Source organism: Tursiops truncatus, chromosome 19 (assembly GCF_011762595.2).
Source record: "Tursiops truncatus isolate mTurTru1 chromosome 19, mTurTru1.mat.Y, whole genome shotgun sequence".
NCBI classification, from domain to species: Eukaryota; Metazoa; Chordata; class Mammalia; order Artiodactyla; family Delphinidae; genus Tursiops; species Tursiops truncatus.
Genome location: NC_047052.1, coordinates 721,762 through 741,997, shown reverse-complemented (window position 1 = coordinate 741,997; position 20,236 = coordinate 721,762). Strand labels below are relative to the sequence as shown.

At 56.6% G+C, this 20,236-nt stretch overlaps 1 protein-coding gene across 31 annotated transcripts in view; it reads left to right on the top strand.

Annotated features, from left to right (window-relative positions):
• The window catches only part of ACSF3 (acyl-CoA synthetase family member 3), a 65,030-nt gene that overhangs the window by 6,634 nt on the left and 38,160 nt on the right, over nucleotides 1-20,236 (top strand). For 27 of the 31 annotated variants that reach the window (XR_012327907.1, XR_012327905.1, XR_012327906.1 and 24 more), the window contains 4 exons: nucleotides 68-767; nucleotides 1,922-2,077; nucleotides 14,959-15,113; nucleotides 16,680-16,825. Coding sequence is in view for 25 of the 31 variants with exons in the window: in XM_073795696.1 (XP_073651797.1) it covers nucleotides 68-767; nucleotides 1,922-2,077; nucleotides 14,959-15,113; nucleotides 16,680-16,825 (1,157 nt within the window). In the remaining 6 variants the exon portion in view is untranslated. Of the gene's footprint in view, nucleotides 1-67; nucleotides 768-1,571; nucleotides 1,757-1,921; nucleotides 2,078-3,234; nucleotides 14,797-14,958; nucleotides 15,114-16,679; nucleotides 16,826-20,236 lie in introns of those variants that run through there. The other 4 variants (XM_073795690.1, XM_073795681.1, XM_073795691.1 and 1 more) reach the window with 4 other exon arrangements.

Below are 20,236 nucleotides of genomic sequence, written 5' to 3'. Positions count from 1 at the left end.
CTCTCCTGGCCGCCGTGGGGGTCCGGCAGGACAGGGCAGTGACCGCAGCGCCCTCTCTTCCCGCCAGGTACCGGCACTTGGCGTCTGCTGCTGCGACGCTGCCCCGCGTGGTGATGTCCCTCCGGCGCCTGGCCTGGGCCTGGCCTGGGCCGTGTTGGTGGCCAGACCTCCGGAGGTGCAGAGGACGCGGCGCCCTGCACACGGCCCCAGCCGCGCGCTCCGACAGCAGCACGCTGGGCTTCCGCCGCGCCCTGGGCTTCGGGGACAGGATCGCCCTCGTCGACCAGCACGGCAGCCACACGTACAAGGACCTCTACTCCCGCAGCCTCTGCCTGTCCCGGGAGATCTGCCGGCTCCGTGGCTGTGCCGACAGGGACCTCCGGGAGGAGAGGGTGTCCCTCTTGTGCAGCAATGACGTCTCCTTCGTGGTGGCGCAGTGGGCCACGTGGATGAGCGGCGGCATTGCCGTCCCCCTCTGCAGGAAGCACCCCCAGGCCCAGCTGGAGTACTTCATCCGGGACTCGCGCAGCTCCGTGGTCCTCGCCGGCCCGGAGCACGTGGAGCTCCTGAGCCCGGTGGTCCAGAAGCTGGGGGTACCGCTCCTGCCTCTCCCGCCCGCAGTCTACCACGGGGCAGCCGAGGACCCCGGGGAAGGCCGGCTGCCAGAGTGGGACTGGAGAGACCGGGGCGCCATGATCATCTACACCAGCGGGACCACGGGGAGACCCAAGGGCGTCCTGAGCACGCATCAGAACATCAGGGCCGTGGTGAGTGCTTCTGGGGCCGCCACGGTTGGGAGGTGCAAGCTGTGTCCCCGCAGGCCAGTCCCAGCAGCAGTCACGGCAGGCGGCCTTCTGTTCATTCTGCAGGGCCAGCCACAGCTCTCATCGTCCCACCCCTGGGGCCGTGTGACCGGCAGCCCCACTGGCGGTGTAGGGGGTGCAGTGCCCAGGTGCCGGGGGGTAACAGGCCCCCTCGGGCTCCTCCAGAGCCGTGGCGTGTGGAGCATGGAATGGGCCACTCTATGTGACGCTGAGGTTTTAAAGGAAACCAGCCCCAAAGCGATTATCCAGATGTGCCATCAGCCCCTAACTGCGGCTGATTCGGGAAACGAGAAGCAGGAACTCGTGTGCGCCACATCGTAGGTGTTAGCTTGTGTTCCGTGGCCTCAGTTACCATTTTTGTGAAACTCCCCAGCCGCTGTGTCTATCTGCAGTTTATACTCTTCTTGCTTCCAAAAAGCATTTGCACGTACAGTGAAGACTCTTACACAGCAGGAGTGGGAAAATAAGAGAGAAGTTCAAACCCACAAAGAGGGAGGTCAGAGGTCAACGCCATCGACTCAGGCTAATTCAGTCCATAAGTCAGCATGAACTGAGTCGGGCCGGCTGCAGGCAAGGCGTGATTACACGTCGTCTCTGTCTCCGCGGAGGAGACGTGCTTTTTGTCTGGAGAGGCCATCTCTGGACCAGTATCTCTGCGGGGTGGGCATCTCACTTGTGTTCGCACATGGCCGTCACCGCGGCACGCACCAGGCAGGCTTGGCGGTGATCGGGGACTTTTTGGCTCAGCCGGGGCGAGGATGGTGCCAGAACAGACGTGGCTCAGACAGACAGCCGGGTTCCAGCCTGGCCTGTTGGAGCCGCCTGAGGGGAGAGCTTCCCAGCGTCTGCAGAGGCCTTTGACCCCAAATCAAAGGCCCTTTCAAACTGGCTGAAGCCCCTGACTACATGCGGCCCTGTTCTCTAGCAGGAGGGTAAGTGGTGAACAGACGGCCCCGCGGTCAGACCCCAGGTCATTCTGTTACCATGTCCTCCCAGGCCGTCAAGGGCGGGGCAGCGGCCGTCTCCTCCCGCCTTTTTGGCTGGCGCGGCCGGCTGTGTGCGCCGTCCTATTCTGAGGCTGTGCTGCCGTTCTCCAGGTGACGGGGCTGGTCCGCAAATGGGCCTGGACAAAGGACGACGTGATCCTCCACGTCCTCCCGCTGCACCATGTCCACGGCGTGGTCAACAAGCTGCTCTGTCCGCTCTGGGTGGGTGCCACCTGCGTGATGCTCCCCGAGTTCAGCGCTCAGCTGGTGAGTCGGGGCCGGGCTCTCGGCGTCGCGGGCTCTGGGCCTCCCCGGGCTAGGGCCCTTCTCTGGGGTGCAGAGTCCCAGCGGCGAGCTTCCCGTTACTGCTGGAGCAGAGGGTCCCCACTGGGGCTTCACACAGCACAAGTGTGTACTCTCGGTTCCGGAAGGCCAGGTCCAAGTGAGGCTCGCGGGGCTAAGGGCCAGGCGCCGCAGGCCTGATTCTGTCTGGAGGCTGCGGGGCAGAATCTGCTCCCGCCTCTTCCAGCTGCTGCAGGTGCCCGTGTGCCCTGCCTTGTGGCTGCATCACCCCCACCTCTGCTTCCGTATTCTCGTGACCGCTGCCTCTTCTGTGGCCAGATCTCCCTCTACATGAGGACCCACCCAGTGTCCAGGGCAACCGCACCCTCTCCAGACCCCTGCAGAGTCCCCTTTGCCGCGTGAGGGGGCGCATCCACGGGGATGAGCACGTGGATGTCTTGGGGCTGTTATGCAGCTGACTGCTGGCTTTCAAGGCCCCAAGCGGATGGCCCAGCTGGGGGCTCCGTGTCAGCCTCCCCACCGGTCCCTCTTTTCAGCAGGGGATTCTTTCCCAGCACTGCCGTGCGGTCAGCAGGGGAGGGAGGCCGAGTGGATACGAGGTGGGGCAGAGCGGGCACTGCAGAGCAGAGTGCAGAAGGAGGGGAGCGACCTGGCCAGACGCTGCCCCTGCCCCCGGGGCACGTGGTGAGCTGCTGTGCAGCAGTCCCATCCCAGCCTCCGTGTCCCGTGTACTGGTGGGGACAGGTGCCTGGGGCAGGTGAAGGCAGGGCTCTGAGGTGGTGATGGGCTGACTGCACGGAGAGGCTGCCGAAGTGACACATCCCCGTGGGGCCGCCAGGAAGCACAGGGCTTGAACGAGACCCTACTCTGTCACTGACTCACGCTGTAACCTATACAGCATGGGAATGCGAAGGGGGAGAGCCCAGGAAGCCCCTGGGCTGGGCTTCTGTGGGCGCTGGACTTCAGATGGGGGCTGGGCTCCGGTTGGGGGCTGGGCTCCTGTGGGGGGCGGGGCTCCGGGTGGGGGTGGGCTCCTGTGGGGGGGCGGGGCTCCGGTTGGGGGATGGGCTCCAGGTGGGGCAGGGCTCCTGTGGGGGCGGGGCTCCTGTGCTGGCTGCTGTCCTGCAGGTCTGCAGCCCCAGGAGAGGAGTGGCTTGGAGACCTCTGCGCAGCAGGGCTGCCGAGTGAGGTCTCTGGAGAGGTGCCCAGGCTCGGCCCGCAGCACAGAGCTTGTTGTTTAGTCACTTTATTCCAGGGTGAATTTCCTCACGAGGGGTCCCTGAGGCCTGGAGTCCCTGGTCTGCAGAATCCATCGTTCACTGAAGTCGGCCTCCTCTGTCTCCACCAGAAAGAGGCAGCTCTAGATAGATCGTCTCCGGCCCGTCCTCACATCACGCCTGGAGCCTTAATTCACATCGGTGCTGGTGCCAGGTCAGAGTGAGAGGACGAGGTGCTACAGACAAGCTGGTCCTGGGCGAGCCCCGCACCTCCCTGACCTTCCGTCTCGTCCTCTAACAGAGGAGCGATGAGCCTGGCGCAGGGTGGGCACTGAGCCCAATCCCAGCAACGCAAAGCAGGGAGAAGCAGGGACCCTTTCTCCTCCTGTTTGCAAGGGTGCTGCGTGCAGACCAGCGTCAGGGAAGCTGGGGACCCTGTGTGCTGACAGGTGATGCTGTTGGGTTTAGAGAACGTAGCTTAAAATCCGGCGTGAGCGCTGTGGACAGACCGGCGAGCCGAACAGAGTGGCAGTCGGAGGGCCAGGGCAGCCCGTTCAGACCCTGCCCAGCCAGCCAGCCCCCTCCTCCGCCCCCATCCCGCTGTTTGTTTTTCAGCTGCAGGGCCTCAGGATTTAGACAGCGGGGTCTACAGAGGGCTGTCTGCCTCTTAACACAAGTCCCAGTGACTCTCCAAAGGGGTCGGTCCGGCCCGGCACACATGGCTTCCTGAGGGGGCTCTGACTGAACTGACTGGGCAGCGGGGAGGGGGAGAAAGGGGGGCCCTGAGGCTATCGGGAGTGACTGCTAAGGGCAAGTAGGGACAGCCAGCTCGTCCCCTAGTCCCAGGGAGGTTTTGTGACTGTCTGGTCTTGTGCAGCAGGAGTGCAGGAGCGCCCTGGGGTCTCCACAGAATGCAAGTTGCCCTCCCCCCAATGCTTCATTCACTCGGAGGGCCTCCCTGCAGGGCACCACAAAGACAGGAGGACGGAGGGGTGCCCCACCCTGAGCTTAGATCAGGGACCCAGACAGGCTGAGCGGCAGTGGCTGACCAGCCGGCTACAGTCCCAGCTTCCTCATTTCCTCGGTCCTGATCCATGTGAGTGCCTGGTGGGCGAGGCAGGGGTGCAGGCAGGCTGCTGGCCTGCAGACTGAGCAGGCCTTTCCTTCCCCAAAGCACAGACCCAGGAAGGTAAAGAAAGAGCAGGAAGTGTGGCTGCCTCGTCCAGGAGGGGAGCCCCGGCCCCTGCTGGCCTCTTCCACCGCCACCTTCTCCTCCCCACCTACCTCCACCACCCTGGGCCTGCAGGCTCAGTCTCTGTGCATCTTGGCCCCCGTCCTGGCCTGATCTGCGCTACTGTTCAGTGTAGCACTTACCACCTCGAAGCCACGTAGACTCTGCTGTGGGTCCTCATTCTCTCCCCCTAAAATGTCACTTCCGAGGGCATGGTTTTCCTTCTCTTTAGGGCCTGTCCCCAGGGCCTAGAGCAGGTGGCTCAGAGCTGTTGTAGATGAATGGACGGTTATCACTTACGGGCCCCATGGGCCATGAGGGAGCGCTGGCTCCTTGAACCCTCTCCACAGGCTCCCCCTTGGCTTTTGTCATTGTGATCATCTGGACTTGTGAACAGGCCTCTGGGGGGAGCGTCCCTGAAAGTCACTTAGGGGAGTGGTTATTTGTTAAATGAAAACTTTACTGTATCAGCTCCTCAGGAATCAGAGCATAAGCAGATAAACATAACAACATTCCACTGAAAAACCCACCACAAGGTTCCCTTAAAGGGATACAGTTCTCTGCACACTTTGGGTTTGTAGACGTGTATAAAGACCAGGGCGGGGACTTCCCTGATGGCGCAGTGGTTAAGAATCCGCCTGCCAATGCAGGGGACCACAGGTTCGAGCCCCGATCCAGGAAGATCCCACATGCTGTGGAGCAACTAAGCCAATGCGCCACAACTACTGAGCCTGTGCTCTAGAGCCTGTGAGCCACAACTACTGAGCCCGTGCGCTGCAACTACTGAACGCCATGCGCCTAAAGCCCGTGCTCCACAACAAGAGAAGCCACTGCAGTGAGAAGCCCACACACTGCAACAAAGAGTAGCCCGTGCTTGCCGCAACTAGAGAAGCTCGCGTGCAGCAACGAAGACCCAATGTGGCCAAAAATTAAATTAAAAAAAAAAAAAAAAGACCAGGACGGCGGATGGGACTTCTTGTGCTCACAGCTCAGCTCCATCTGCCACTGCCCATGGCCGCAGGTGGCGGGTTACACGGGCGGGCTTGTCAGTGTCCCTGAGCTGGGGGTTCCATGTGGAATATCATCCTTGGGGTGTGGGCAGCTCCAGCTGACGGCCTTGGTGTTCACCCCCCCGAGAGGTCTTGCTGGTGTAAAGCCTAACGGGATTGGCTCTGTTCAACATGTACCTGTGTAGCTTAGATACTGTGAAAACGAGAGCGGATTTTGGACCAGGAAGCACTCAACAGGGAAACAAACCTCAGGGATTCCCACCTGCTCCCAGGCCACCAGGTCCCATTTATTTTCTTTGGCCTCCAGCTGTCTCCCGTCACTGCAGTGGCCCCTCGCTGTCACTACTCAGCCTGCACCTCTGAGAGCGAGACCCTGGGATGCTGCCTGTCTCCCGCCTGGGGGCTGGAGACCAGAGGCTGCAGGGCAGCTTGCCGGGACAGTCAGCTCAGACCTTCCCGATCCTAGGCACTGACTTGGGGTTTCTCAGAACCATGCAGCAGGGCTGAAGAGTCAAACACATTTGCTGTGGTTGATAGAAGACGCAGCCCTGAGCTTCAGAGCTTTGTGAATCTGCTTACACTATTGATAGGAAAACCCCACCTTCAGCATTATTAAATATCGGGGCTTGTCTACGCTTGTGTTTGAGAAATGCGCGTGGGGACTTCCCTGGCGGTCCAGCGGCTAAGACTCCTCGCTCCCAGTGCAGGGGGCCTGGGTTCGATCCCTGGTCGGGAAACTAGATCCCACATGCCACAAGTAAAGATCCCACATGGGGCAACGAAGATCCCGTCCGCCGCAACTAAGACCCAGCGCAGCCAAATACGTAAATATATTTAAAAAGAAAAAAAAAAAAGAGTATGACCATTCATTGAAAACAAAAAACAAAGAAATGAGTGTAAAGAGGTGCGGGGCCCAGAAACCTGCACTGGTGTTGACACGGTCTCAGCTCCTGGCGGCTTCAAGCCCTTCCGTGGACAGTGGGGTGAGGGGCTGTCTGCGTCCCGCGAGGCTGACTGATGCGGTGGCGGTGACTCGGGGACAGGAAGACTGATGGCGGGCTGTCCGCCGTCAGCCCCGCGGAAGGCAGTCTGGTTGTTGATTAGGCTGCCTGGCTGCGATCGATTCCTTGTCGCAGATACGTGCTCCGGTGACTTCTCGGGATCACGGTGCTTCTCGGAGAGGCACTGAGTCAGGGTGGGGCCCGGCCGGTGAGGCAGGAGGGCGCAGACCCCGGCGCGTGGCGCTGCTTTCGGCTCGGCAGTGCAGGCCGCTGGGGCCACTGCCAGGGCACTCTGTAGAGACCAGTGCCCTGCTCGGGACTCCGGTGCCCATGTGAAGCCTGCTGCCTGGCACACCTGTGGCTGCAGAGGTCGTTCATTCTGGGCTTTGAGAAATCTGCGTCTTGTTGAAGTGGGTGGAGGTGTTTGCAGGCGGAGTTGGGGGAGGGAAGCAGAGCTCTTAAGCTCAAGGGCGTCTCAGATCTGCCCCACAGCCTGGGGCCACTTGGGCGGGGCCGCGCACACAGGCCCCTGGAATGGGGTAAACAGGCATCTGTTCTCCTGTCTCCAGCCTTTCATTGTGGAGCGTCCTCTGTCATTGCCAGACTTTGGCCAGAGCACCTTAAAAACAGAATGAGAGCCCTCCCGTGTGTTGTTACGATTGCCAGAAACGGGTGATGGCCTAACCCCCGGCCATTGCTTCAAGCCGAGGAGGCGTCCGCGGCAGCTGTGCTCCAACCCTGTTCTGGCTTTTGCTGGGCAGGGCAGTCCTGCTGGGGGTCTAGCCCCAGGTTCCAGTCCCGGATGCTCTGCAGGGTCACGTCGGGGAGCTGGTGCGTGAAAAGGCCCCGGACCCTTGCTCTGCTGCATCCGGTGTGGGCTCCTGTGTGCAGCCCGCTTGGGAGCTGCTCACATCCGTCTGGGCTGTGCGGTCTGGCTGCCGCAGCAGTGTTTTCACTGGTAAGACGCAGGCCCTAGAGAGGCTTTTGAAGGGATCGCCCGACCTTCAACTTTGAAGTGTATGGACGTGTTGAAGCAGCGGGGACGCGGCCCGCTGGCGGTGCTGCCGTTCTCTTTGCCAGTGGGGGTGAGTTCTCACAATGGCCACGCCTTCCCGGCTGCAGACAGTTCTCGGGAACTGCCCCCGGGGCACATGTCGTTTCTGTGCCAGGGGTCAAGTGTCTGAGTTGATGACCTTAGGGCCGGTCCTCCCCCTTCATTCTGCTGAGTGTGAGCTCTGTCCTTCCTTCAGCCTCCGGTGGGAAGCCTGGGTGAGGACCACATGTGCGTCCACCAGAGGCCTGGCCAGGACCATAGGTTCCCAGAGTGACGGCCACCTCACCCAGCCTGCCCCCTTTCCTCTCGGGCCAGGGCCCTGCACCTCACCTTGGACGTGGTACGGTCTGCGCTGCTTTGTGTCTCCTTGTCCTAGTGCTCGTGGCGACGGGCGAGCCCTGGTGAGCAGGATAAGCACCCCCTGTGAGGGGCCCCGTGAGGCGGTTGTCGGGACTTGCCAGGCTGGGTAGTGGCGGGGTCTGCACACTGCAGGTGCTAACCTGCAGACGCTGCCGCCATGAGTGAGAAGGAACGGGCTCGAGGCTGTTCCTGGTTAGCCAGATCGGGATACCCACGCTCCCGGAGATGCCCAAGTGCTGTCCGGTGTGTCCTCCAAGGACCCATGCCTTCCCTGGTGCCAGGTGGCAGCGAGGGCACTGCCCTCCACCTCGGGGAGCGGCCTGGCCAGGCCAGCGCGGACTTGGCGGACAGAGTTTCTTTAACAAGCCAGTGGGAAGTAGGATGCCCCACAGGATTTCCAGCAAATCTGCACGTCAGAGCTTGGAAGGGAGCTGAGGGATTCTGTCCAGATTAACACAGTGGTGTGAGAAGATAGCAAGAAAGCTGCAGGGCCTGGTCAAGGTCACAGCCACAGCTGGGCAGGAAGGCCTATCAGGAGGTCTCTGTGCCCCGGGGATTCTCACAGGCACTTTGCTCTCGGCGGCTGGACCACTGCTCGTGCTCATGGTTTTACTTCCTCAGTTTCTCCTCAGTCTTTTCCTCGCAGTTTTTGTTTATGAAATTGTGTGTCCTGTACACTTTCCCCCAGTCTGCTCTTGTGGATTACGTCCCTGTGGTGTCGTTTAACATGTTTTGCTAACCCTTATACTTCTTGAAAGTTGGTAGTTAGGTCTAGAGGCGTGATGAGGTTCAGGGTTTTGTTTTGCTTTGGCAAGGAGGAGACTTCACAGGCAGTGTGTGTATCTGTCCAGCAGGGCACATAACGCCCAGTTGTCCCTCTCCTTCTGACATCAGCATTGCTGATGCTCATAGCCTAGAGCTGTCAACTCACCGGGGTTTGTAAAGTGGGGAATGTTGTCACCTTCTTTTATTTAATTGAGGCATAAATTACATACAGTAAAATGTATGTAAACTGAGTATGTGTCTGTGTGACAGTCACCACGCAGATAAAGACAGAGCACGTTTACATGGCCCACAGTGTTCTCTCCCAGTCGGGGCTGCACCATAGCTGAGTTTCACATGCTCTTCATATATGTGGACCCGATAGTATGTGTCCTTTTGTGCATGTTAGTTAATCCTACTATTTTAAGATTTACTCTTGAGTTCCATCAATTGTAATTTGTTCTTTTTGTGTTGCTGTGTTGCCTTCCTTTGTATGAAAGCGCCACAATTTATCCATTCTTCTGTTGAAGGACGTTGGGTTGTTTCAAGTTTGGGGATATTTTGAATAAAGCTGCTATAAACATTTGCATAAGGATCTTTCCGTGGACATTTCTCTTGGATCTGTACCTGCTGGTGCTGGATGTATATTTAATTCTGGTTGGAAGTGCCAAAGAGTTCTGCAGAGTGGGTGCATGTTTTATCCTCCCAGCAGCAATGTGTGAGTCCTAGTTACTCCAGGTCATTGCCCACACTTACTGTGGTCAGTCTTGTTAATTCTAGCCATCTCAGTGAGGGTGCTTTTGTTTCCTTGTATTGAGTTTTCGTTTCCATGAAGTGAAATGCACAGATCTAAGTGTACAGTTTCGTATGTTTTGATGACTACACTTGTATAACCCACACCCAGGCTGGGAAAGAAAACATTCCCATTGCCCCAGAAGTTCTTTCGTGCCAACCCCCAGTCACCCCCCTGCAGGCAACCACGTCTTCTGGTCTTTGTTACTATAAGTTAGCCGACCTGTTCTTGAAATTCGCATGTAATGGGATCCGCGTCTGTAGGCTTTGTGGTTCCCTTCTTCCACTGGGCATCCTTTGAGGTTTATCTGTGCTGCGTGTGGAAGCGGCGGGTTCCTTCCATCACCGAGGACCCACAGTTGTCATCCCTTCTCCTGTTCACGGGCATCTGGCTTTTCCCAGTTTTGGCTTTATGAATGAAGCTGCTGGGAACATTCTCATATGTCTTTTCGCAGATGGACATTTCCATTTCTTCTGGGTAAATACCCAGGGTTAGAATTAGTGGGTCACAGGATCACGTATGTGAAATGTTTTAAGAAACTCCCAACCCTTTCCCAAGGGCTTATCCGTTCTATGCTCCTGTCTGCAACGTGCCCCGCCATTTAGCAACTGGGTCGGGCTTTCTAGATTTCATCCATCCTAGTGGGTGTGTAATGCTGCTACCTCACTGGCCTCATAAGATTTGCATTTCTCTGATGAGTGATCGTGTTGAGCACTTTGCATACGCTTACTGGTCATTCAGAGATTTTCTTTTTATGAAACGCCTCTTCAAGGCTTTTGTCCATTTTTAAATTGGGTTGTCTTTTTATAACTAATCAGTAGGTGTTCCGTATATATTATGGATAAAAGGCCTTTGTCAGAAATACGTGTTGTGAATCTCTCCCCCGTCTCTGGTTTCTCATTTCATTTTTTTAATAGTCTTTTGATAAAGAGAATTTTAAATTTTGGTGAGTCTAATTTGGAAGTGGTAATGGTGGACATCATTGACTTATTCTCAATCTTGGAGAAACATTAATATTTCACTGTTAAGTATGATGTTACTTATAGTGTTTTGCAGATACCGTATATTAGCTTGAGGACATTCCTCTCCCTTGTTTTCTGAGAGCTGAATTACAGGGTGGGTTGAATATTATCAAATGGGTTTCTTTACCTCTTGAATTGATTGTATAAAGTTACCCCCTTTATTTGTCTCCCTCTTTATTCTGTTAATGTGGTTAGTTATACTGATTAAAGTTTTGAATGTTTCTAATTTCCTTTAGCAGACTTTCTCGGCCGTGAGGCATTGCCCTTTTCACATACTGCTGGCTTTGGTTTGCTAATACTCGGTTAAGGTGTTTGCTTCTGTGTTTACAAGGAGCACAGGTCTGTGGTTTCCTTGTGACATCCTTGTTGGCTTCTGTATGGGAGCTTTGCTCGTCTGTGAAAGGAGCGTGGCAGCCACCCCTCCCCCCCTTATCCGTTCTTCGGAAGTTTCTGTGTGGCTGGAAGTACTCTTTCCTTCAGCGTTTGACACAATTCCATTGAAGCCATCTGGGCCAACCTTTCTGGGAAGGTTTTTAATTAAGGATTCAGTTTCTTTAATAGATGTAGGACTTCGAATATTTTCTATTTTGTTTCTTGTGTCAGTTTTGGTACTTTAAAAAAATAATTGTGCATTTCATCAAAATTGTCAAATTCATTGGCATAGGGTAGTTTATAATTTCTCCTCATTATCCTTTTAATATCTTTAGGATCCGTAGTGATGTCTCCTTTAGGTGTCTGATATTGGTAGTTTATGTTTTCTTTCTTTTTTCTTGATCACTCTTGTCTTAGAGGCCTGTCAACTTTATTATCTTTTCTAAGAACCAACTGTGTTGATTTTCCTCTAATGCACCTGTGCTTTATATTCCTGTTCCTTCTGTTTCTTATTATTCCCTTCCTTCATCTTCATGACACACTGCTACTATTGTTGTTTTAAACAGTCAGGGGTCCTTAAAATTTTTTTAAATTACCCATATATTTCTTTTTCTGGCGCTCTTCATTTCTTCCTTCAGATCTGTGTCTCCCTCTTGGGTCGTTTCCCTTAATCCTGAAGAATTCTTTTGATAGTTCTTATAGTGCAGCTTAAAAATATATATATTTATTTTATTTTATTTATTTTTGGCTGCATTGGGTCCTCGTTGCTGCGAGCGGGCACTACTCTTCATTGTGGTGTGCGGGCTTCTCATTGCGGTGGCTTCTCTTGTTGAGGAGCACAGGCTCTAGGCACGCGGTCTCAGTACTTGTGGCTCGTGGGCTCAGTAGTTGTGGTGCACGGGCTTAGTTGCTCTGCGGCATGTGGGATCTTCCTGGACCAGGGCTTGAACCTGCACTGGCAGGTGGATTCTTAACCACTGCGTCACCAGGGAAGCCCTGTAGTGCAGCTCTGCTGAAGACAAATTCTCTCAGCTTTGTTTCACTGAAAATGTTTTCATTGCATTGTCCTTTTTAAAAAATAGCTCTATTGAGATGTAATTCACATACCATAAAATTCACCTATCGTGAACGATGTAGGGATTTTACATGAATTTATAGGATTTGTTCAACTATTATCTCAGTCCCTATTCCCACACCCAGCCCCTGGGAACCACTGTCTGTCCTCCGTCTCCACAGCGTTTCCTTTTCTGGGCTTTGTGTGTAAACGGAATCATAGAACGTGTGGCCTTCTGGGTCTGGCTTCTTTCACTCTGTAGAACGTCTGAGTTCTGTCCACGCTGTAGCATGTGTATTAGTAGTTTGTCCCTTTGGCCCCTGGCTAGTGCTTCAGCATGTGGCCGGGCCACGTTTGGTTCACCCATTTATCATTTATTGGGCCTTTGGGTCAGTTCCAGTTCTTGCTCTGGGCATTTACGTACAAATCCTGGTGTGGACATTCTTCATTTACCTTGTGTGGATAAGTAGGATGAGAATTGCTGGGGTGTGCGATGTTGATTGTTAACATTGTAAGAAACTGCCCCACTTTCCCACAGTGGCTGTTCGTCCCCGTTCTCATCAGCAGTGCGTGAGGGCTCGTTTCCCCACATCCTCACCAACGTTTGTCTTGTTGGTTTTTAAAACCATTGTTATGGTCATTGTAGTGGATATGACGTGGTATCTCATTGTGGTTTAAATTTGCATTTCCCTAGTCACTGAGGACGGTGAGTGTTTTTTCATGGTCTTATTTGCGTCCATGTATCTTCTTTGCTGAACTATCTGTTGGGATGTTTGCCCATTTGTAATTTGGGTTATTTGTCTTCTTAGTATTGAGTTTATATATTCTGGATCCTGTCTTTTATCACATAGATGGTTTGCAGATAATTTCTCCCATTTGGGCTTGTCTTTTCATTTTCTTAATGATATCTTGTGAAGCACGCATGCTTTAACTTTTGATGAGATCTATTTTATCAGTTTTTTAATTTCATAGATCATGTTTTTGCTGTCGTATCTAAGAAATCTTTGCCTAACCAAAGGTCATGAAGATTTTCACCTATGTTTTTTCCTGAAAGTTTTATAGTTTTAGCTGATACGTTTAGGTCTCTGATCCACTTTGGATTAATTCTTAGGTACGGTGCGATAAGGGTCGAAAGTTCATCCTTTCGGATGTGCATATTCAGTTGTCCCAGCGCTGTTTGTTGAAAAGATTATCCTATGCAAGTGACTTGGCTCCTCTGTCAAACTCAATTGGCCATCATCATATTGATTTGTTTCTGGGCATCTGCTCCGTTCGTCTGTGTGTCTGATCTTACGCCAGCCTCACACGGCGTTTGAATGCTGGTGCTTTGGAGTAAGTTTTGGGTCAGGAAGCGTGCGTCCTCCGCCTTCCTCCCTCCTTCTCACATTTGTTGTGACTCTTCCGAGGCCTCTGCCTTTCCCTGTAAACTGCAGGGTCAGCTTGTCAATTTCCGGAAAACACAGCTGCTGGGGTTTGGGGAGAGCTGCCACCTTAGCAACACTGAGTCTTCCCATGTGTGGACGTGGATGTGTCTCCACTGACCGAGCACGTCTGTCTTTCCTGACGGGTCAGAGTGTGTCATCTTGTCCCACACGTGGTGACACTCTTCTCTTTCTCCTCTTTCCTGTCTGTACTTCGGTTTAGATCATTTCCATTGACTGCTGTCTTTGCTGCGTCTAGTCTGTTCAGTGTATCCAGTGAATTCCTAGTTTCACATAATGTACTTTCCAGCTTGTAATGGTTCTCTTGCAGTTCCACTTCTCTGATGAAATCCTTGATCATCCCCCATTTCATTCACCTTTTCTGAATATCTTAACCTACTTATTAATTTAAATTCCTTGTATGATTCCAACATCCGTATTGAGGGGCTGCTTCTATTGACTTTTTTCTTAGTTATGGGTCACATTTTTCTCTTTTCATACATGATTTTTTTTTATTTCCTGCGGTTCGCGGGCCTCTCACTGCTGTGGCCTCTCCCGCTGCGGAGCACAGGTTCCAGACGCGCGGGCCCAGCCGCTCCGCGGCACGTGGGATCCTCCCGGACCGGGGCACAAACCCGCGCCCCCTGCATCGGCAGGCGGACTCCCAACCACTGCGCCACCAGGGAAGCCCCATACATGCTTTATAATGGGGGCGGGGTTGTCTTTAAAAGAACGATGTAATTTTCCCCCCAAAGAGGAGTGCCTTTGCTCTGTCAAGCAGCTGTGGTGAGGAGGTAATTGCAAGTGTGCGATCAGGGACTGGGGCAGGCCGGGCTGGCTGCAGCGTTTTGGCTGCCTTGAGGGGGAAGGCTGTCTGTGTGGGGTGTGCTGAGCACGCAGCACCCCGCGCTCCCCGTCCCGCCCTGACCATGGGCTCATGCGGTGGCTGAACGGAGAGAGCCCCTTCTCCTGAAGATGAGGGCTAACACACGAGCACGTTCTCAGCATAAGCTGAGAAACTTGAAGCATCTTTATATTAAAACGAGAAGCATTCGTTACAGAGTAAGATACAAACTTCACATGACTTCTTCGGAGAAAACTGCAGACGCCATCGGCTCCCCGTGCGTGCGTGCCAGACGTCTGCCAGACGCTGTGCTCAGGCCCACCTGGCCCCTCCTGCAGCTCTGTCCACCCTCGTCCGCGTGGCTGGAAAAGTCTGAGGCGCCACGTCTCCCCTGACGGCAGATCCGAGGCCGGTGCCCAGGCCCAGGGCCACTCCTCCCCCCGGTCCTCTTCCTCCTCACGGGCCACCCCTGAGGCCAGACGCCAGTGTCCCCTGCACAGTGACTCCACGGAAGGTCCGGGAGCTTGTGTCACCCTGTCAAAGTGAGACCCCCTTTGAGACGGGAGCCGCTTACAGACTCTCTGATGCTTAAGAAAAGGGGGGTCCTCTGCTGGGAGCACTCGTCATGGAACCGAGGGTCCGTACGTGTCTGTGCATGCGTGTCTTCTAATCTTTTTGCTGTGTGCTTCCTTTTTTCTTTTCAGGTTTGGGAAAAGTTCTTAAGCTCTGACACTCCACGGATTAATGTGTTTATGGCAGTGCCTACCATATACAGCAAGTTGATGGACTATTACGACAAACATTTTACCCACCCTCATGTCCAGGATTTCGTGCGTGCGGTTTGTGAAGAAAAAATCAGGTAAATGAAAATAGTCCACCTTCCCATCCAGAAAGCCAAGTATAACGTCTTTTTAGTGAGTCAGTTCTACTAAGTTTTGGGAAGCAGTATTTTTTCTTTGCTTTAAAATGTGTGTCTACATCTCTCTCTACGTATCCGTGCTCCCAGCGCAGCTGCCTGTGTTCTGTATCCGTGTCTCTGTTCTATCTCTGGGTCTCTCTGTCCCTCTGTCTCTGTCCACCTGTCTTCCGGTAGAGTCTGAAGGACGAGGATGGGGAAGTCCTTTCTGACCCCACACCTGCTGGCTCTCAGCCCTGCCCCCTCCCTGACCCCATGCAGACACACTCCCTGACAGACGTGTGGCTGTCTGGCCCCTTCGGTGGCATGGGGTTTGCTCTGCGTGTTCCCACGAGCCTGCCGACTGCAGCTCCTCTCTGCTCGTGGTCAAGCGGTTCATCTGCAGAGCACACGGAAGTGAGCGGTTTGGCAGGTCTTTGCAGGCATGATGACACGTGCGCCCAAGAGGTGTGACACGTGTGTCTGTGGCAGACACAGCCTTTAACAGGGCAGTGAGTTGGCGCTGGACAGCCACGAGCTTCATGGCCTCTGTGCATCTGATTCCTAGTCCTTGAGAGAAGCTCAGGAAAGCCCTTCGTCTCCTGGAGAGAATTTCCAGTTACCCAAGACGAGCATTTCATCTTGTTTTTCTGCTCCCATTCAGCCACTCTTTGCGCCTTTTCTGTAAAGACGTTTTGATGGAACTAGAGCCCTTTTCTGAGGGTGCCACGCCAGCACCTCCCTGGCCTGGCCTCCCACGAGGCGCCATGGTGGGGCTGGGATCCAAAGCCCAACCGCCAGGACAAGAGTGGGACTGGTAGCACGATGTACCCGGATCTCAGGAGCCAAGGGCAAGAATGAGATCAGAGAGGGGGGATGAGGGTGACTCTGGGTGACAGGCCCTCAGACCTCAGCAGCCAGGCTCCTGGTGGGGGGGCTCCTTGTGCCTGCACCTCCGGGGGGGAGCACAGGGGTGGTCGTTGCTCCGGCCCCCAGTACAAGCAGAAGCACCTTCCTTCCGGCACACAGTGCTTTCGGGACATGGCGCACGCCGAGGCTCTCATATCAGATCGATGTCATTGTCAGTGAGCCGTCAGCACCAGGCAGTGTTCGTGGAGGAGCCCCCGTGCGCCCCTCACTGGAGACTGCCTGCTTCCGTCTCCCCCTCCTCCGCCTCAGACCCGGTGGTGCTTTGTCCCCAAAGCAGACAAGCTATCATCACGTTACTCTTATCACTGCTCTTTTCGGGGCTGTTTGTGGACAGCACGTTGACTGTTTGCAGAGCGTGTCACTAGGGACCCTCAAATCACTTTTCCTTTTACTGTGATTACCCCTTGACCTATTTGCATTCTAAAATATACCCAAGATTCTTTCCAAAGGACAGAGTTAAATTTCAGCCCGAACTGCACTTTTCGCCGTAAGTTAAAGGGTGACGGTGACTGGGGTGCGTGCTGGGCGCGTGTGGCTCTCACCGGGCTGAAGAAGCCATGTGCTCCCGAGAGCTCAGGAGCCTGTGGTTGTGCCGGGCAGGTTGATGGTCTCGGGCTCGGCCGCCCTGCCCCTGCCTGTGCTGGAGAAGTGGAAGGGCATCACCGGCCACACTCTGCTGGAGAGGTACGGGATGACGGAGATCGGCATGGCCCTGTCCAACCCCCTGACCGCAGCTCGCCTGCCAGGTATGAGTGGCGCCCGCCAGCCGTGTGCTCCCTCTGCTCTGGGTCCTCGGGTAGGCCATTCTGTGGAGGATGCTCCCCTGCTGGGCTACGGTCACGTTCTCAGGGTGGCAGTGTCCTTCCCAGGTGACCCAGACGCCGTGTGCTTGGCAGGGCGCCCCCCCCCCCCACCTCCCGGGCTGGGGGCTGCTTCCGTCCAGACCAGGTCGCCCGCGGCCCAGAGTTTCCCATGCAGGTGCCCTGAGCCACACAGGCCGGTGGCAGCGGGAGAGACGGCAGGTGTCGGGGGCAAGGGAGGAGGGACACCCCGCCTGTGCTCGGGGACCTGCACGCATCTGGAGGGCCTGCTGCTCTAGACGGGTTCCTGCCCTTTGATCTTCCTGTCCCGCCTTCTCTAGGCCATTCCACATAAACAGCCTTCACGTCCCGGGTCCCTGACAGGGCACCTGCAGGCGGAGCCTGAGGCCTGAGACGTGAGTCTGTTCTGTATTGGGCCCTTTTCTAGCCCTCCCGGTCAGTACCCTCCAGCTTGTCCAAAACACAGTAGGCGTCTGGAAATAAACGTTAAGTCATCGTGTGCCTGTACTTGCCTCTGTGCATCCACTTGTCTTGCACGACAGTAAAAGGCACCCTTCTCGTGGGCAGGTCTGTGAGTTTTCAGTGTGTCTGCCGTCATACTCAGGTAGACGAAGTTGAATCACCTCCAGACCTTCCCCCTTTCGTGGTCAGCGCCTCCTGCCCCAGGCCGGCGAGCACGTCCCTGGTTCCTCTCCCTGTAGCTGTGCGTTTCCTGGAACGACACAGAGGCACAGCCTCCAGGACCTGCCTTTGGGTCTGGCTTCCCTCACTTGGCAGGACAAGTGTAAGACACATCCTGTGCCGAGCAGCATCTGCGGCGTTAACCTGTCCGCCACCGAAGGACGCTGGGTCGTGTCTAGCCTCGGACAGCTCCCAGTCGGGCCGTCGTGAAGGTCTGTGTGCAGGGTTTTGTGCGAATGCGTCTTTACATCTCGTGGGCAGATGCCTCAAAGTACAACTGCTGGGTCAGAAGGGGGCGTGAACTTGATTTTCTAAGAAGCTGCAAACTGTCCACATGACAGCCCCGATACTGGGCTGGTCTTACCCCTCTGATGGCCTTGGAGAAGTCACACAGACGGAGCAGGTGCTCGCACTGTTGGACCAGGACACCCTCTGTCGGGCGGGGGCAAAGGCCCCGGGACAGAGGGACCTGCGCCCGGGCCCTAAACCCGAGGCTTCTGGGCAGAAATTCTCGAATCTTAATAGGCTGCAGCTCTTCAGGCTCAGGGTTCTGCCGTGGCTGTGCGTGGCCTCTTCTCGACACCGGAACCAAGCGCCCGGGGTCTTTTCTCGCCCGTGAAGCAGGCGGCTCACAGTGGGTATACGGCCGGCTCTTTGGTTTAGAAACAAGGAAGGAAGTAGCCGTCAACCTTGAATCCGGGAGTGAGTCCCTGAGCGCCGCTTCCGGAGCAATCAGGCTGTGTCCTCTGTGCCCCTGACTCCTGGGCCGGGCTCCTTCCAGCCGGGACTCTGGACTGCTCCGGGGACACATCCTGCCAGCCTGGCCCATCACAGGTTCCCTGGCGGCCCGGAGGGGCGCGTGGCCTGAAGGATACTGTTTGCTCGGCTGAGGCCCGGGGTGGTGACCTGAACTGCTGGGCCTGACATCCGCTGATCGGAGGTTGCTATCAGATACAGGGCTTGCCAGACAGGCGCTCCAGGACCCAGTGAGGCACAGTCACAGGAGGCCGGACAGAGCCACAGGACAATTAAAGTCACCTGGCCACAGATGACACCGTTCTAAAGGGAGGCGGAAGGACAGCCTGCCCTTCTGACTGCAGCCAGCCTGTTGCCCAGTGGACACCAGGAGGACATTCAGTCCCTGCGGGTGTGGGAGGGGCCGCGTCCACGCGGTCTTGGCGGGGCTGCATCACGCGGTGTGGGAGGGGCAGTGTCAGGCGGCCTGGGAGGGGCAGCCTCACGTGGCCTGGGGGGGCAGCGTCACGCGGCGTGGGAGGGACAGCGTCCACACGGTGGGGGAGGGGCCGCATCACACGGTGTGGGCGGGGCAGTGTGCACGTTGTGTGGGTGGGGGCCGCGTCAGGCGGTGTGGGAGGGGCAGCGTGCACGAGGCGTGGGAGGGGCAGCATCACGCGGTGTGGAAGGGACAAAGTGCACGCGATGTGGAAGGGATAGCGTGCACGCGATGTGGGAGGGGCTGCGTCACGCAGTGTGGGAGGGGCAGCATGCACGTCGTGTGGGCGGGGCAGCATGCATGTCGTGTGGGCGGGGCCGCGTCACCCGGTGTGGGTGGGGCAGTGTGCACGAGGCGTGGGAGGGGCCGCGTCACGCGGTGTGGGCGGGGCAATGTGCGCTAGGCGTGGGAGGGGCAGTGTCACGGGAGGTGGGAAGGCCCCCATCCCATGGTCTGGGAGGGACTGCATCACGCGGTGTGGGAGGGGCCGCATCTATGCGGTGTGGGAATGGCCGTGTCATGCGGTCTGGGAGGGGCAGCGATGGCCGTGTCATGCGGTCTGGGAGGGGCAGCGAGCACGCGGTGTGGGGAGGGCAGCACGCACGTGGTGTGGGCGGGGCTGTGTGTACGTGGTGTGGGCGTGGCAGCGTCATGCGATGTGGGCGTGGCAGTGTCTCGTGGTGTGGGGGCGCCGCATCAGGCGTGGGAGGGACAGCGTCCACGTGGTGTGGGAGGGGCCGCGTCACGTGGTGTGGGGGGGGCAGCGTGCCCGTTGTGTGGGCGGGGCCGCGTGTACGTGGCGTGGGCGGGGAAGCGTCCCGCAGTCTGGGAGGGGCAGCGTCAGATGTGGGAGGGGCAGCGTGCACGTTGTGTGGGCGGGGCCACGTCACGCGGTGTGGGCGGGGCCGCCTCACACGGTGTGGGCGGGGCCGCGTCTCGTGGTGTGGGGGCGCCACGTCCCGCAATTTGGGAGGGACAGCGTCAGGCGTAGGAGGAACAGCATCCACGCGGTGTGGGCGGGGCAGTGTCAGGCGGTCTGGGAGGGGCCGCCTCACGTGGCCTGGGAGGGGCAGTGTCACGCGGCGTGGGAGGGACAGCGTCCATACGGTGGGGGAGGGGCCGCGTCACGCGGTGTGGGCGGGAAAGTGTGCACGTTGTGTGGGTGGGGGCCGCGTCAGGCGGTGTGGGAGGGGCCGGGTCACCGCGGTGTGAGCGTGGCAGTGTGCACGAGGCGTGGGAGGGGCAGCGTGCATGCGGTGTGAGAGGGGCAGCGTGCACCTGGCGTGGGTGGGGCAGCGTCACGCGGTGTGGGAGGGGCGGCATTATGCGGTTGAGCGTGGCAGCGTGCACGTGGTGTGGGTGGGGCAGCGTCACGCAGCGTGGGAAGGCCCCCATCCCACGGTCTGGGAGGTACTGCGTCA